This window comes from Thunnus albacares, chromosome 8 (genome assembly GCF_914725855.1).
Source record: "Thunnus albacares chromosome 8, fThuAlb1.1, whole genome shotgun sequence".
Lineage (NCBI taxonomy): Eukaryota > Metazoa > Chordata > Actinopteri > Scombriformes > Scombridae > Thunnus > Thunnus albacares.
In genome coordinates, this window is record NC_058113.1 from 7,290,287 (window position 1) to 7,307,480 (window position 17,194).

The 17,194-nt window shown below is 39.9% G+C and overlaps 1 protein-coding gene across 4 annotated transcripts in view; it reads left to right on the forward strand.

Moving 5' to 3' along the window:
* LOC122986849 (neuroendocrine convertase 1-like) overlaps positions 1-17,194 on the forward strand; it is a 184,924-nt gene that overhangs the window by 128,804 nt on the left and 38,926 nt on the right. For all 4 annotated transcript variants that reach the window (XM_044358290.1, XM_044358289.1, XM_044358291.1 and 1 more), the window contains one exon: positions 2,164-2,277. In XM_044358290.1, the coding sequence (XP_044214225.1) occupies positions 2,164-2,277 (114 nt within the window). The remainder of the gene's footprint in view (positions 1-2,163; positions 2,278-17,194) is intronic.

The window sequence follows — 17,194 nt, forward strand, 5'->3', positions numbered from 1 at the left end:
AGAAATCATCTTAAAGCATCTTCTGCTGTAGCTCATACCATGAAGTCCGTGTTGCATGTTAATAGTGCCTTTGTAGGGTTTTTTTCAGCCAAACTAAAACCAACAGGAGGAGAAAACACATGCTTTAGCATCGATACAAAGAGCTAGTGCAGAGAGAAAAAGTGCCACCTCTATGTGGAAGAAACCTCACAAGTTAACAGCTCAGTTCATCTTAAGTCCATTACAGCAAAAGCAATACTTCTGTTTAACCAGCGCTCTGGTAGATGCTGGTCGTGGGGTTTTCAGATTAATTTCGTGGCCTAAACCTATTCACATGTCCCTTCAGGGGTTGTGCGGCAAAGAGGAGTGAGAGAGAGATAGCAGTAAACTGGGTTCTCAGCCAACAGTGTGTTTTTAAGAGCAAAACGACTTTTCCAAAATAAATAGATCTGTGTCGTGGACTGCTAGGAGAGAGAAAAGCCCTCGGTTCAATAATTAATTCCCGAGTCGAGGGTTTTGGAGAGCCGCTGATTGGGCTGATTTTTTTTTTTTATTCTGTTATGATACAAAGAGGCCGTTTGAAGTAATTTGTCCCAGAGAGAGCGGCTTGGAATACCATACATGCTTTGATTTAGCAAAGCAAATTTAATTTTGTTTGCTTTATGCAAACCAGCCGGGGCCGCGGGGCTTTCTCTGATTCCACCAGAGGGGTGATGGTGGTGGTGGTGGTGGTGGTGCTGATGATGGAGGTGGGGGAGTGCACACAACAGAATCATGCTGCTGCTGCTGCTAATATATAATACAGAACGCACACTCATACACACAGACGCATGCAGTGTGCAGCAACAGTTCAAAAGTACAAAGCCTATCCCCCCCCCCCCACCCCCCCCCCCCTACACACACACACACCATTCCCTTTGAAATCAAAGCTTAAAATAATTGTTTGTGCATTGTGTTTTGTTTCACTCTATCCGTCTATTATTAGTGTTACTGGTATTATTCCTATCGTTGTTTTAGCTGCCTGCTCTCGCTGCATGCCGCGGTTTTGTTTTATGCCGCTAATGAAAGCTTCTCCCCTTGCTTTTGTTCTGCTTCATTTTTTTTTTTTTTTGTTTTGTTTTTTTTTTTTCAATACGTGAATGGCATACATCTGTTTATATGTGTGCCTGATATTTCCTGAGATGTTAACACTCAACAGCACAATAATGAAGAGGGTACTTGTGATTTTGTTTTTTAAAGGGCCTCTCTTCACATCTTTGTGCAGACATTCGTCATACAGTAAAGCTATGAAGATATACCTTAACATGTGGCTGAGAAGACATGCACGATGTATTGCAGTTTTGTCATTAATGATTGGAGAATTTAAGTCTAACTGTGTTGCACACCTTTAATTACCTCAGCTATGCTCTTCAGTGCAGGAGAAACAACTGTCCGTGTACAGATGTGGAGGCGTTTCTTCTCAGACAGAGAAAAAGCTGTCCAGAATGGGTGGCCAAGCAGTTTTCTTATACTCCATTCAAGTCATTTTCTTAGGGAACAATAATGAGTGGATAAAGCAGAAAAACCCAATTTCCTTTATGCTTTTTATATCCTGAAAAAGCCCTCGTTGACGACCCTTTGGTCTTTTGTTATAGAAAACTGAGCTAATATCCTCCAGCTCTCGCGCAGTTTAAAGGTCTTAATTGGATTCCATTAGTATATTGCTTGACATGACACTTGAGTCCGCTCTATTAGAATTCCCCTGCCTGGGATTAAAAAGAAGACTTTTTCTACATTCGACTCTCTAGGCTCTTTTGTTAAAGTCTCCAATATTCTTTGTTGGATTCACAGTTTTTTAGTGACACCATTATTAAAACTGTAAGCTTGACTTAAACAGGTTCTTTTATGTCTAGAGGACCTGCAGTAAAAGGTATGGCAGTGTCTCATCGCAGCAGTTTATGTATCAATAAACCGTAGTATTCATACGGTATATGTTTTACCTGATAGAATGTGCTGTAAGCCCCATAAAACAGTCCTCCAGCTTCTCTCTGCACAAGACTAGAGTACATGCGGAGTTCCCTGCAGGTTTCTTTTCAGAGTATCACACAGAGTTGAAGTGTTTCCTCTGTGGTTTCAGTTGGTGTAGAACACGGGCCGAAGGAAGGATGTGTTTGATGATATTCTGTTTCATGTCTCTTGCCCCAGTCCTGAGCTGACGTGGAGGGATGTTAAGCATCTGATTGCCAAGACAGCGAAGATCCCCAACCCCAAAGAGCCTGAGTGGAACATCAACGCAGCAGGATACCATGTTCACCATAGGTATTGTGCTGAAACTGTTTTGCAAATGGTCATATACACTCTAATAGCATATGTTTATATGTATATACTGCACACAACTGCAGTACAAGACATCCATACAAACATCCAATGGTTTTGAACGCAAATGTGGTATTAGTGGGATTACATTTAACCATATCAGTCCATCAGCATTCTGCCTCTCACTTTTCAAGTGAGGCTCACATGAAAATTAATTGTTGTATGAGTTAATTAATTTACATATCCATAGTCTTTTTCTGTAGGAGCAAATTGAGCTACCATGCTTGGCCTTTACCTACCACTGCTTGTTGCTATGGCTATCCAAGCAACATCTGAGGGCAGGAAAGCTGCTTTTGTAAACAATTCTAGTTGATGACCCTTGACCCCTTAACTTACTTACTTTGAGTAAAGGTTTGTTGCACTTTTTAAATTTTATTAGTTACGACGTTATGCCCATAGTTGCTGATTAGTTTGATAATGCATTTTGTGACTGAATTTTATTATGTAAACCTAAACTCTGCATGCAAATAATCAATCATAAATCTTCAGTTCACCTATTTACATCAATTGTTTCTTAATTTTGTAACAGCCCTTGTTAAAAAAAGAATAATACATCCATATTTGAAGCTGGGGTAATGAGAGAGCTTGAGAGGAAGATTAACAAAAATACTTTAAACTGGGACTGACAGGGTTAACTGGATTACAGAAACTGATTAATGGTGATTATTAGCCATGCTAGCAGCGTGGCTCCAGAGATGGCAATGTCAGTCTGTCAGTTGGTCCACCACTTTGGTACCGACCAAAATATCTAAACAGGTACTGGATGGATTGCCATGAAATTTTGTACAGGTGTCCATGGTGCTCAGAGGATGAGTCCTACTGACTTTGGTGATCCCTTGACTTTTCATCTAGCACCACCATGAGGTTCACAGTTGTGGTTTAAGTGAAATGTCTTGACAATTGTTGGATGGTTTGCAATGAAGTTTAGTTCAAACGTCTCCCTCAAGATGAATTATGATGACTTTGGTGATTCCATGGTCTAGAGCTATCATCAGCTCAAAACTTGAATTTGTCTACTTATGTGACCAAAGTATTATATACATGACCAAATACCTGCAAGATTAAAGACTAAACTAAGATGGTGAGCATGGTAAACTTTATACTTGCTAAACATCCCCATGTTAGCATTGTCATTGTGAGCATGTCAGCATTCTGACATTAGCTCAAAGCACTGCTGTGTGTGTGTGGTGCATTGAATAGGTGTGACTGCTTACAAGTAGGTGTAAGCGTATAACTCATGTTTGCTCACCTAAATCACCTTTAGGTCCCCTGAACATTTCTGGACTACACATTTCAAGCCACTTTAGCACTAAACTGTTAAAATCCTTGCTTAAATTAATCATTTTAAAGTGGAGTTTACAGTATCACCTTCCACTTATACTGTAGATGCCACGTTTCACACAGACACCACTTTTATGTGCACACACACTTGCACACTCTCCTCATGTAAAGTGCTTCAACCACAAAAAGCAGCAGTCTGTTTTATGACAGGTGATCTTGTCCAGGGAGGAGTGTCATTGTAATCCTCTAATGTTATTATCACACCCACAGCGTGTCTGAGTGTCCGTACCTGCTCTGATTTATACACAGAAAGGCTGGAGGAAATGGAGCTTCTCCCTCTGAATGTATGAAGCATGAATCTAAGAGAGAGAGAGAGAGAGAGAGAGCCCTGCTCCTCCAGACATCGTATAAACGCTTTTACAATGTCAGCCGTGTGATGACACGTCGGTAATCAGTCATAGCGTTTGTGATGTTTTTCCTCTGCTCTCTGTCTCACTCACCTTAAAATTTCATTTCTTCATCCTGGCTCTAACTCACTCTCCTCACTCCTCTTTGTAGTTCCTTTACCCATTCTTCCTCTCCCTATTCTTGCTATTATTCCCTCCTGCTCCCTTGCTATTTCTCTTTCTTCCATCCGTTCTTTCGCAGCATGCCGTGTCATAAAATAGATTGTAATTACTGTGTTGCTGTGAGAAGAATGGATTAATTAAAATATAATGATGCCGATCACACCAGCGGGCGTCTGTTGAAATCTGTCCATTTAGGGGCTGTGGCAGAGGACTTGTAATGCCCTGATCATACTGCAGCGGCCACGCTAATTATGAAGAATGGTTTATTGCACGGGCAAGGACGGATGGACTAGACAATGCAATGAGCACAGGGTCACTTACCATCAATGAGGTTGTTACAATACATTTAAGATTAGATATGATATCTGTAATGAGAGAATCCATGTTTAAGAAAATTGAAGATAATGCTGGATGCATGGTTAGTGATGAAGGAGAGAAGATGGGGTTTTTTTATGTGTGTGTGAGGTTAGATTTTCTTGGAGTCTAAACAGAGACAGACAAGATATGAATGTGGGTTCTGTTGGTGTATGTTGTGTTGAGGGTTGTACTCTTATTTGATAGTCTGTGGTTTGATTTGTTGGATAAAAGTCTAATATTTTCATGTAAAAGAATGTATATTTTTCTACACCTTCAACAGTGATTCAGCCAGTTTATGAAAGCTTAGTGGTGGGTTATTCCCCAGAAAATTTCTCTGGCACACAGGAAGTGACACATTTTATGTTTCTGGCAGATTGTTTGGAAGCAAAAAAAAGAAAAAAAAAGGAAGCATAACGCTAGCGTGATCAGTGATAACCAGCATTGGTTATTGGTTACAAAAGATTTCCCCCTACGAATTCACAAATTGACAAACAAACAAGAAAATTCAAGGCAAATCACATTGCTGGTTACTTCTTTTTTCAGTTATAAGTGCAGAGCAAGACCAGTATTGAAATGAGAACTTGGAGTCAAAATGAAAGTGATACTGTAACTTTTGCTTAACAGCTTTGACCGCAAGTTACACTTACGGGTAAATGCTAAAAAAAATGTGCGGCACAAGTGGTGTATAGTCTTGAGTAAATGTACTTAGTTGCTTTCCACCACTCAGCTGGTGGTGCTCTATATTGAAATTGAACATATCCATCAAAACAACACATTGGAAAACAATATAACCCAAAAACACATCAACGGAAGATCTACACACGGTGAAGTTGTAGGCTGAAGCTACAGGTTTTTACTTGAAAACCAACAGTACATTCGTCCATCTCTATTTTCAGTGGAAGATTAATCCACTTTTGGTTCTCTAGTGAGTATTTACTGCAGCAGGATGGTGTATGTGGGACTGACTCAAAATCGACTACACTGCCCATGTTAATGGCAGTGAAGGAACATTATTTCCTCTCTCAAAGTGCACATACTCTTGCTTTAAATGAAAAAAAAAATGGAGATGATGGAGATGTTGAGTATTACCTCTTTAAAAGTTTCACAGGGAGCATGTGTGCATTGAGGGCAGATGGTTGTAGTGAAAGGAGCAACTGCCTGGCTTTGTAAAAGCTGAAAGAAAAATAGCTGTCTTATAGACGTTTGGTGCGTTGGTGTGTATTTGTATGTATTGTATGAATGTGTGTTTGGGGATTTGGGGGGTTGTTTGGTGAGTAGATGGGGTTTCCTGCCTCCCAGAGTTTCCATCTGTTTGACCTCCATATAGACCGGGAGCTTTAGAAACTCTGATGTCAGGGAGCGACTCTCCCCCCCACCCCCTCCCTAACTCCCACCACCTCAGCTCCCACCGCCATGGCGACAATAAACATGTCAGCCGCCACACGCCAGAGCAATCTGCAATCAGATTTACTGTGCATGAAATATGGTGGTGCTTTTATTGGTCCAAAGACTTGTCACTCATAATTTATAGGCTGTTGCCAGGCCGGCTGTGATGTCAGCGAGCTCCCAGCACCCTCAGGAGAATCAGAAGAGAGAGAGTGAAAGAGATAGGGGTCTGAGGCATGGTGGTGGTGGTGGTGGTGGTGGTGGTGGTGGTGGAGTGGTGGTGGTCGGGTGGGGGATGGAGATATAAGATGACAGAATATTTGTGAATTTCTGTGTGTGTGTGTGTCAGAGAGAAAGAGAGAGAGGAGAGAGAAAGGGAATGAGAGAGAAAAGGTGATTGAGATGGGTGAAAAGAGGGAAAAAATAACACGCATCCATCCTGTTCCTCTCTGTGGTGAGTTTATCAGGTTGAGGGAGTGAAAGTGTCAGTTTTTCCACGGCCTGTACAAATGGCACACCCTCTCCTCTCCTCTCTCCTCTCTCCCCTCCTCTCCTCCGGCGTTGCACTGTATCCTTTGAACACTGACACCTATTGATCACATGGTCGGCGGAGGAAAGGAAAAAAAAAAAAATGAATTTGCGATTCACATCTCCACTTGAAGCCTCTCTGACCCAGAAATAGAAAAGAAGTGGAGAGTCTGGTGTTAGCGGCTTGCACCGGAGGGATGACGTACAGAGAAGAAGCAGAACGTCCAAACAGGCTTAATTTCATTTAATCTCATCTGATAGCATAGGTGAAACTACAGTAATTATCCAGTGGGAGATTTAGATAGAAAATAACAGCGGAGGAATAGATCAAAGAAACGCTGCCCTCTCCGCAAAGACAAAGTGAATATCAAGGAGAATGCATGAGTGGTGTGCATGCAACCATATCTTAAAAAAAAAAAAAAACTGGTATGGCATTAAAAAATGAGATAAGATTCAATCCCTCTTTTGAAAAACGATACTCTGTTCACAGAGAACTATTAGAATGTTTACATTTGCGGCATTTTGTTCCATATCAAAGTAATTAATTGCCTCCATTTTCAAATTAAAAGTACATTACAACACAATTAAGGATGCAAATGAGTCTGAGCCTGTCGCGAGGAGCCAGAAAAAGTGAAAGAGTGACTGCGTTGATGTATGAGGGTTTGCATGCTTTTTTGTGTATTAGGTGTGCCGCAATGGATCATTGTGCATGTGTGTGTGTGTGTGTGCGTGTATTCAAATTCAACTGTGTGAATTAAGAGCATCTTTAGAGGAATGTGATCTGCTGCCTTTATTGAAGAGGAAGACTCAGTGTTGAAATTACATCAGCACAGGGAAATAAATCAGAGCTCTGCAGTAATAAACAACGGGGTAATTAGGTCACTCTTCCCTCAGTAACTGATAGACCAGAGGGGCAGATACTATGTTATTCCTATTGTGTTAAAGGCTTGTGTCACCTATCATAAACACAACACACACTTTAACACTCACATATTTCTCCATCTCTGCCTCCCTTCCAGGGGCTCTGACCTCCAACGAGCCTGTTCCATGAAAGATGTCTACATCACGCTAGAAACCGCGGACAGTAAAACATAATTTTGTCATAACCTTCCCTCTTTGGAGGGAAAACAGATATAAAAGTATATAGCCTGTGGTTTACTGCGAGTCCCCCTCACCCAGCCTGGCAGCAGCACGCAGGGCTGATGGATGCCGGGCGTCAGCCGACTTTTAATTGCTCGTAAATTTTTGATCCGGGGAAAACGCCACGTTCTCCTTGTCCCCCGGCGACATGGGTGACGGAGCCGCTCAGGAGGGAATAAAAGAGCCTCAGTAGGGAACACAGAGAGGATGGGAAGTAGAGAAAGTGGAATACACAGAGACATACTAACATACTTAGAAAGATACAGGTGTATATCAGGTGCAGGTGCTCCATAGTATATGATATAGAAAACTGTGTGTGCAGTATATGATATCTAACATTAAATCTTTTTAGTCATGTAGTCAATAATATATTAAAAAATGTCTAAATTTGAAAGCAGTAATGTGTCCCTGATATTCTTCTGTCATGGAGTAAGTGGGAGAGTCAGCCTGTCTGTTGCAAACTTAGTCTAGGGTTTGACATTCAATGTTAAGAGCTGACATCCCATGATGCATAATGCTGTTTCAGAGGCTATTTCACCAGAACAAGAACAAAAGATACTGCAGAGTCATAGAATAATATTCCTTCAGTGTAACGCAGCCAGTGTTCCCAGGTGGGACCAACAAAAAGAACTCCAATCAGAGCCCAGCACCCGCTCACTCATTATAAAAGTAGTCAAGTTTTCAATCCTTTCACTTTTTCTTTTTTGTTCTAGCTCCACTCAAAAATATGTTTTTCTTCTTGAATGTTTGAGCTTCACTGTGCAGAATGATGTGCAGAGTTTGATACTAGGAGGCTGTTTTCACCTTCATCTGCTGAAAGTGGAAAGTTTCTTTGCTCAATGAAAATCTGAGTTTAAGGGGCGGGCCTAGAAGCAGGATTTGTGACATCACAACTTGTTTGGAGGCTAATCGTGGTCCAGTATGCAACTTACACAATGTGATGTGGAAACTTGAAGTTTGCAGTGCAAAAACGCCGAGAATGGACTTTTCAGTGAAGTAGGAGACATCTTGTGTCCCGCAGTTCAACTTTTGAATCCAACATATTTGCACATTCATAGATTCTGTATTTTTCAATGAAAAGAAGAAGGAGATGCCATTTTAAGCTTTTTAAAGCTGTAAGTGGTAAAAAAAAACCCAAACATATCAGACACACATTATTGTCCCAAGCAGAGTATTTTTATGTCTTAATAAATATGTGAGGAGGATCTTTAAGAATAATTAGTTTACAATAATGAAAAAGTTCTAATAGAAATCATAAAATAAAATAAACCATTAGTATAATGTTATATAAAAGGTGAAAATTTGTCACTCATATGAATAGATGTTAAGTGTTTTATCACAGAACTGTGGCAGAATAATGATGGAACATGGAAAATGTTTCAAGTTAGTTGTTAGTTGTTAGTTGTAATAAACTGAAATGTTTTTTGATGGACATCAGTTATCGTTCATTGTGTGCTGAGCCGACTGAACTCAGTATTCTGTCAGTCTCAATCTACTCGGATGAGAGGAGGAGACAGTTTATTGAAATTTAGCCTTTTAATTTTTCATCGGTGGAAATCACCCAAATGGCACAAAAAATGACCCAGATTGCCATAAACCGCCCAATTAAATTAAAAGTAGCTCAATTGAGGGGAAAACCAGCCTATTTGGCAACAGACTGAACACAAAGTCAAAATATAGAGACACAAAGTCAATGTATGAAAGTAAAATACATGGAAAAAATGAAGTTAAAAGTTTCAACCTGAACAAAAAAAATTGTGTTATGTAGGCTGTGTTTTGACCAAAAAAACACATCCTTCTCATTCTTATCAGTGTGACCACTGTGTTGGCACAGCTAGAGGGTTCTGGCTGTAAAGCAAAAAACACAGAGCTGTGTAGCAAAACAATTTAACCTGGATTCACTTTTGAGCCATGGCAATGCAATGTCATGCAACAATACACTGCGGGGGCCAATCAAATATGTGCAAGCGCTCATTACTAATAGATTACTTTACAACATGAACAATGTAATTCTGTTTTCTTTACTGTGTCTGATAAGCCTTAAACCTAATGGGTGTATCATTCAAACTGGACATATTTCATCCTCTTCCTGTAACTTGTAGCAATGTGACCACATCAACACAATACTGTACCTTGCACGTTTGTTTGTTTTTTTAAAAACTCCCACAAATCACAAAGCTGTATGAGTAGAAGAGGCAGCATTAAAAGTGTGAGGGTCTGAGGACAATTAGAGAATCGACTGGACTTCCCAGTGGGTCTCGCAATCAGACGTATTAACACTCATTAAACAATAAACACACAAGGAATTCATAAACATGGATTTCCAAAACATTTCAGAAATCATAAGTTTTACTATTGGCCTTCAAGAATTGATATTAGTTGACCTCCATTATGTTTGAGTAAAGGGCAAATACTAAGGATGTGTCGCTATAAGATATAGATAGCCCTTAAATTTTTAAATAACAAGAGGCATCATCAAAGGATAAAAATTCTTGCTCTTTTACTCCATTACCTCTGTAGAAACTCACTGCACAAATTGTCTGTGTCAAGCACTTACTGTGGCTACAGGAATAGGGGAACCTTTATCTTACAGGAAACACTAACAGGGTGAAGAAGTGAGGTGCAGTAGCCTGCATTTGCATATACATGCTTCTTTTTTTTTTTCTCCTTCTGTTACTGCGGAACAGTCCTTTAAGTGCCTGCACAGCATTGACAGTAATGGAGATGAGATTGAAAAATGGGGTTTAAAAACCGTCTCTGCAGACTTGTGACTGTTGCCAAGTCTAACAGATGCTCATCTGATCAATTTCTTACCCCGTTTGTCTTCCTCCTGAGATGAAAGAAAGAAGAGATAAATATGGGTTTATCCCACCATTTGCTTGTTCCTTGCAGTAAAGTCCGACATCCTGCCAAGGATTTTGATTATTTCCTTGTTGCGTGTCAGACTCGGTCCAGCCTCAGATCTGTATCACATTTTTCTCCTTTTTTCTACCTTCTCTTTCTTTTTTTTCCTCTCCTCCTCCCCCTACTGTTTTTGTTGTTCCAGTCTCATTTGGTGGATTTTGGCTCACCAGGTTTGGCCTGATCTCTTCCTCCTCACATCGATCCTTCTTTCTTTTTCCCCCCGTGGCGACCAAATCAAGACACACATCACCCTCAGGTCACCGTCTGAGACAGAGGTCAGAGGTCAAAGGGAGCTTGCCAGGGTCCTGCTCTCTTCTGTGTGTGTGTGTGTGTGTGTGTGTGTGTGTGTGTGTGTGTGTGTGTGTGTGTATGTGCGTGTTTGTGTGTGACAATTACGGTGGTTCTCATCAGACGTCCTGTTTCTATTTCATGCAGACACACACATGCCTTCAAACATGACTTATACACAATCATTCACACTTGTTATAGTGGAAGGGAAGGAATGAATGATATAAAACATCAACAGTTTTATTATAAAATCATATTTTATTTTACCTCCGATTCATTAGTCATATAACTGAATATGAATACTCTATACAGATATGAAAGGGTGAAATGCTCTAAACAGATATGAACAGCATCTAAATTTTTGCAGTGATATTCAAGGTTTTTTTTCACCTGACTGACACAATTTACCACAAACAAAACAGCATTTCCTCTCAGTGAAAACACACGAATATTATTTACAGTCTTTGCAGTGATGGCAGGATCTTTGTCCATATATGAAATGTCCATAAATCTAGATTGTTGTCAGTACAGTATGAACATGAAATGCTAGTAGTCACAGCTGCATGACTTTCTATTATGCATATTTGCCAAAATGTAAACACATAGGCCATAGGCACAGACATCGTTGGATATTCAGATATTCAGCTGGGTTTATCCTTTATAACATTTCATTGGTTTTCACTAGATTTGTTGTGCAGTGCAGGATAAAGCTGACCGATGTTACACAGGTGTTATTTTTACCTCATGATCCATATTGAAGCCTGTCACTGCGCAAGACTTGACGGCACAAGGAGAAGAGATGAGCTGAAGTTAGGGACCATCTCAAAAGTGCATGCCAAGAGAACCTTTCAGATTTTTGTCAATAGCATTATTGTGTTTTTTACACATAGACACTTGGACCACCTTTATTATTTTCATTGACATTTACATTTTGTCATTTGTCTATCATCCAAAGCAACTTACAAGCGAGGCAAGACAATCAAGCGTTAGAGGACAGTGACTCAAAAAGAGCCGTTGTACAAGAATAATGAAAAAGAGCCCTAGACAGAAGTTTTTTGTTTGTTTGTTGTTCGATTATTAAAGTAAGAAACGGCTGGAAGTAGCCAAGTGCATAAGAAATGTCATAAACAACAAGAAAGTAGTGCAACAATCAACAAGGTGCTGAGAGGTTAAAGGAGCTCAAGTGTTGAGATATTGAGGATTTTCATCTGGACCTCCCCTGATTGCATTCACAACCTCCTTTTTTAATTATACAACATTGCCCAGTTAGCTGTAATGCCCTTTTTTGTTAAAATAATAGATACTTTACAAGACCGTCGATACGTTTATCTGAGCCTCCTCCCATTATATACACAACGAACAATCCTGCAATATGGCCCAATGCAATTCTGACTTGTATTTTCAACCTCTTAAAACATTCCATTTGTTTCCATATTTCCATCCAAATCATTAGCAGTTGCACAGCTTTTATTGAAACTCAGTTAAGACTTTTAAGTGATGTCCACTTGACATTTTTAGGAAATATAATATACTGACACATATAGTGGCTTTGTGTTACACCCCTAATATTTATCACAAGTTTAATTTTGGATAAACAGATAAAGAATTGGCTGGTAATGAGAGCACAGTTAGCAACAATGTCTGATGAGACGAAGCTAAGAGCGCTACCTATAAAAACAAAGATGTAATCAGGAGAAAAAATTAAGTGCAATTCAGAAACATCTTCGCAATAACTAATTAGCACCAAAGAAATAGAAAATAGAATTTAAAGGATATGGCTGGCGATTTTCTATATTTTTCTTATTGTCAAAAAATCTCATGTGCAGAGCCAAACCAACAATGAATGGATCTATTTTCAAGTATTGTGTGTTCATCCAACGCCTGATATATCTCATCCTTCTGTACCGTAGACCTCCATTGTTGTCCAAAACTATTAAATACTTCAATGAGCCGCACCGCTGCACTGGGTGACATGTTCCTTCACCACAAAGAATTTGGGTACGGTGGTAAAATATATCAGGCTTTGGACAGTGAGAAAAATATAGAAAAATCATCAGCCATATCCTTTAAAACTTCTGGTATGGGGATGTCCATTTCGGTTGGACATCCAAATACAGAGAGCATTACAGAAAATTTGGGGAAATAAAAGACACTGATACAGATAGTAGCTTTGCATTACACCCTTACTATTTATATAAAGTTTAGGTTGACATAAATTGGCTGGTAATGAGAGCACAAATAGCCATGATGACTGATGAGACGAAGCTAAGAGTGCTGCCTATAAAAACAAAGACTCAATCAGGAGATGGAAAATGAAGAAACAAGGTGAGCTCTAAGTAGTGCAATAAGTGATAAGCACCAAAGACAGAGAAAAAAATACAGACATTGCTTTTCTTACCACCGTAAAGGTCTAATTTAAACATAAGGATAACAGTCATCCAGATTCCCTGATATCACCGTTACAATGTTTCAGAGGCTGACTAACTGACTCCCATACACTCATGCTGTAGGCTGACCGACACACAGAGACCCACAGCTCGCTTCCAGTGGGCACAAAGGGAGAGAGATGGGTGAGCCTGATCAACCCCAGTAGTGTCAACCCAATTACTCATTCTCTTAAAGGGCTATTAAAACATAATTGCCCGGCGATTTACATCCAAGTTAACGTGGCCCCAAGATAATTTATTATTTTCCATAAGCCCTTTCTTTTGTGTGCCGTTGAAAGAGTGTGGGGGGAGAGAGAGAGGAAGACTGTAATTTCCTGAGTCATGAAGAAAGGCATGTTGGCAGCCCAGTGTAATTGTTTAAACCCCACTCTCAGACACCTTCCAGTCACCCCCTTTTAATCCTCGTTATCGCTCTCATTAGCCCGGGGTCAGGGGTCAGCCGGATCCCCCTAGAAACACAAACACAGCGCTGGGGAGAGGAAGGGATGGATGGTGGGCTGGATGAGGGGACGGGAGGGTTGGGGTGGGGGGAGAGACAGAGATTTTCACTTCAGCACTGGAATGCCTGTATTTGGTTTATCTACCATTTTTGTGAAATAATGTTACTTGCAATTTTTGGACTGAAATCTTTATGGCTGAAGTTTATTTGTAACATCCTATTTATGACACTTGTTAAGTAACATGAAACTGAGTTAACTGAGTCATGGATGAATGCTTTAAGTGATCCAGGGGCAGCAATCAAAAATAGACAAAATGATTTTACCCTGAATTTGAATGAACAATATAGATTAAATGAAAATGTATAAACAGAGATCCGAAGTGATAAATACCAAATCTGAAATCCATCTCAAATAAACCATGAAAAATATTTTTTTTCAGCGAATAGACAGTATCTTTATGTGCTCTTAATGCTGAATTATGCCCCTCTTTTCTACTGTATGACTGTTTACACAGGAGGTATTTCAGCTGCATTTTTCAGTCGCCATTTCATGCGTGTCTGACGTAACAGATACACTTTTATTTTAATCAATACAGCTGTCTACACATGCCGTGTAATCGCTAGCTTTTCACTGGTGCTGTATGCGCGTAACTGCAACCTGAAGTGTGTTTTAAGCTTCAAGTCTATTTTTATCTGTTTAAAGGAGACTTGTTATGCTTTTCCTTATTTTCAGTCACATACATAATATTACAATGTCGGATGTTCATATTAAACGTTGCCATAGTGTCAGATAATTAAGTAAATGTATGTAGAAGTAATCCCTGTGAGCAAAAAGCACCGGCTTCAGACTGCTCCTGATGGTCATCTGCTCCATGCACAGTGCGCAAGTTCACTGCTCCACTCCGCTAACACAATAGCAGTTTTCCATTGTTTTGGGGGTAGTAACGTCAAGCCATGACTCAAGCTGGCAAGCTGTGAGTGTTTTTCCATCACACAGCAGAGCAAAGTAAAATAAGTAGTTTACCTGTTGGAGGTGTGCTGGTTGTCTGCAGCTCTTCATCTAACATCATCATCACTGTGGCTGTTTCTGCTTGTACTGTCCCTCTCTGCATTATTTCTAATTGATCCGCTGAACAAATAGCTCCAAATATCTCCATATCTTGTTGTATCAACCTATTTTTAGCACTGCAAACTGAGCTCTGCTAATTCGGTGAGGAACACATTTCATTTACTATAAATTCTTCACAATAAAAGTTTCCTGTTATTTAGTTATTTAAAAACTTTTAATATGAAGCAGTAAAGCAGTAAATGTTGGGTTTGCATCGGCAGTAACTTTACATGGCTCTGATCAGAACCAAATCAGAACAGAGTGGGCTCATCGGGAGGGGGGCCTTAAAGAGACAGGAGCTAAGACTGCCTATTAGAGACAGAGGCTGAACTGAGGGGCTGCATAAATACTGGCCTCTTATACTGGCCTGTAAGATAAAGAAGTTGAGTTTTTTGATCTGCGAACCATGCAAAGCTATTCTAGTGGCGTCCCAGAGTAAAAATATAGAGCTGCAGATGAGAATAATAGGTCCCTCTTAACGTGTGTAAGTACAGCTATTGTGTATTGCTGACAAAACACAGGTGAACTACACAGCAGTACTGTTGCTGAATGCATCAAAGCTGCTGCTGCTTTTACTAACCAGACATAGAGTAAGTCGGTTCGTTACTGTTTTTCCTAAAGGGATTATATTGGTTGGTTTGAAATAACGTATAAAGGCAAAAAGAAAGTCCGCACACTGTAGGTCCCTTTTTCTTAGGCACAGTTTAATGGGACATCCATAAGTGACTTGCTCTAGAGCATGTAGCTCGAAACCTCACTTCTGGCTATCCCATTACACTGCACCCAAGAAAAAGGGAGCTACAGTGTGCAGACTTTCTTTTTTCCTTTATACATTGTTACTTTGATCCAGCACCTGTTTTAAAGTTTTTTGGATGTGTGCATCTGCCACACACTTTTTGATGTGGTTTGAACTAACAACATGAACTAACCGCATTATATAAAACAATACCTGATTCATCTTCACTTCTCAATATCCATTTCCCCCCTATTATGGTATAAGATGCATATTCTCCTGATGCCTTCTTTGGCAGCTCTAATGGAAGTCCAGTTGTAATCTGGTCTGAGGTTTATTTTCAGATGTTTCTTTACAGGTTCCTTGGTATAGAGAAGATTAATAACGCCTACAAGCACAGCATATTACACTAATAATGGTCAATATACCATAAGATATGACAGTGTTGCAGTACAAAAGGTCACCAGTCATGTGACTCATGTTAACTGCTTTTACTTCAGTTGTAACAGACTTGCTCTGGTCCGGCTCACCTCCTCTGATCTGTCTGCAGGGATCACAACCTTGTTTTCCCCCCAGTGTCCCTCTCTAATTGAAGCTAATAAAGATCAATTAAAGCCATTAAGGGCTTTCCTTAAACGAGGGCTGACTGCTAAATACATTAGCGATCTCTCTCTCTATCTTTATCCATATAATACTATAGGTCTCTCTCTCTCTCTCTCTATCCTCTCACTCACTCCCTCCCTCCTTCCTCATTTTGCATGCACACTGGCCTGTTGGGGTCTGTGGGGGCCAGGGTATTTCCAGGGTCACATCAATGAACAGTACTCCTAGCAGATCTTGGAGCTGACATTCAACCGCTACAACTAAGGCCAATACCACATTTGCATTCATTCTACCATTAGCTAATTCTTGTGATGCCATTCAGTATGTCTCAAGTAACGATCAGCAACGTTATTATAGACAGAGATGAATTTTGATTCATATAGTCAATAGTTTTCCTTTTCATGTGAGCTTTTAAATTAACAGTTGTTAAAATCAGTGTCAGTGTGATATCTCAGTACGAATGAACAGTTTGACTGACAAGTGCAGAAACACCTCCAAAGCTGCAAGTGCTTGAATCAAAAAGTGAGGAACCTGATAAGTACCATTTTTAATGCAAAAAATTAAAACCTCTCAATGGGATTCATGCAAGAACAACTTGTACAAATATATTTCATATTTAGATTTTTCTCTTAGTTACCTCTTAGTTAGGGATCCAGACATGTTGTATGGGTCCTCTACAGATAGATCTCCAAAGGGGGAAAAACATTGTTTGACTTAAGAATTGTAATGCCTCAATCGGAATGAATGAAAGCCTTTTGGCTTAGTGATTAAAACGTTGACCATGAACCACGTGGTCCCCAGTTCATGTTGCTTTATTCCCTTCATTTCCTGTCATCTCTCCATTATCAGAATCTCCAATGAAGACATAAAAATGCCCAAAACAATATATAAAAAAAAGAATAGTCCAGCCAGGATGACTGCACATACCAGCTCCTATGACATGATCAGTGCAAAGTCGCCCCGTTGATTCCAGTGCAGAGAAGTCTGCTATGACAAATGCATTGCTTTTGGACTGGATCAACTGGATTGGATCAAATGGGTGAAAAAGCTAATGAATAAAGTAAATCAGAAAAATCA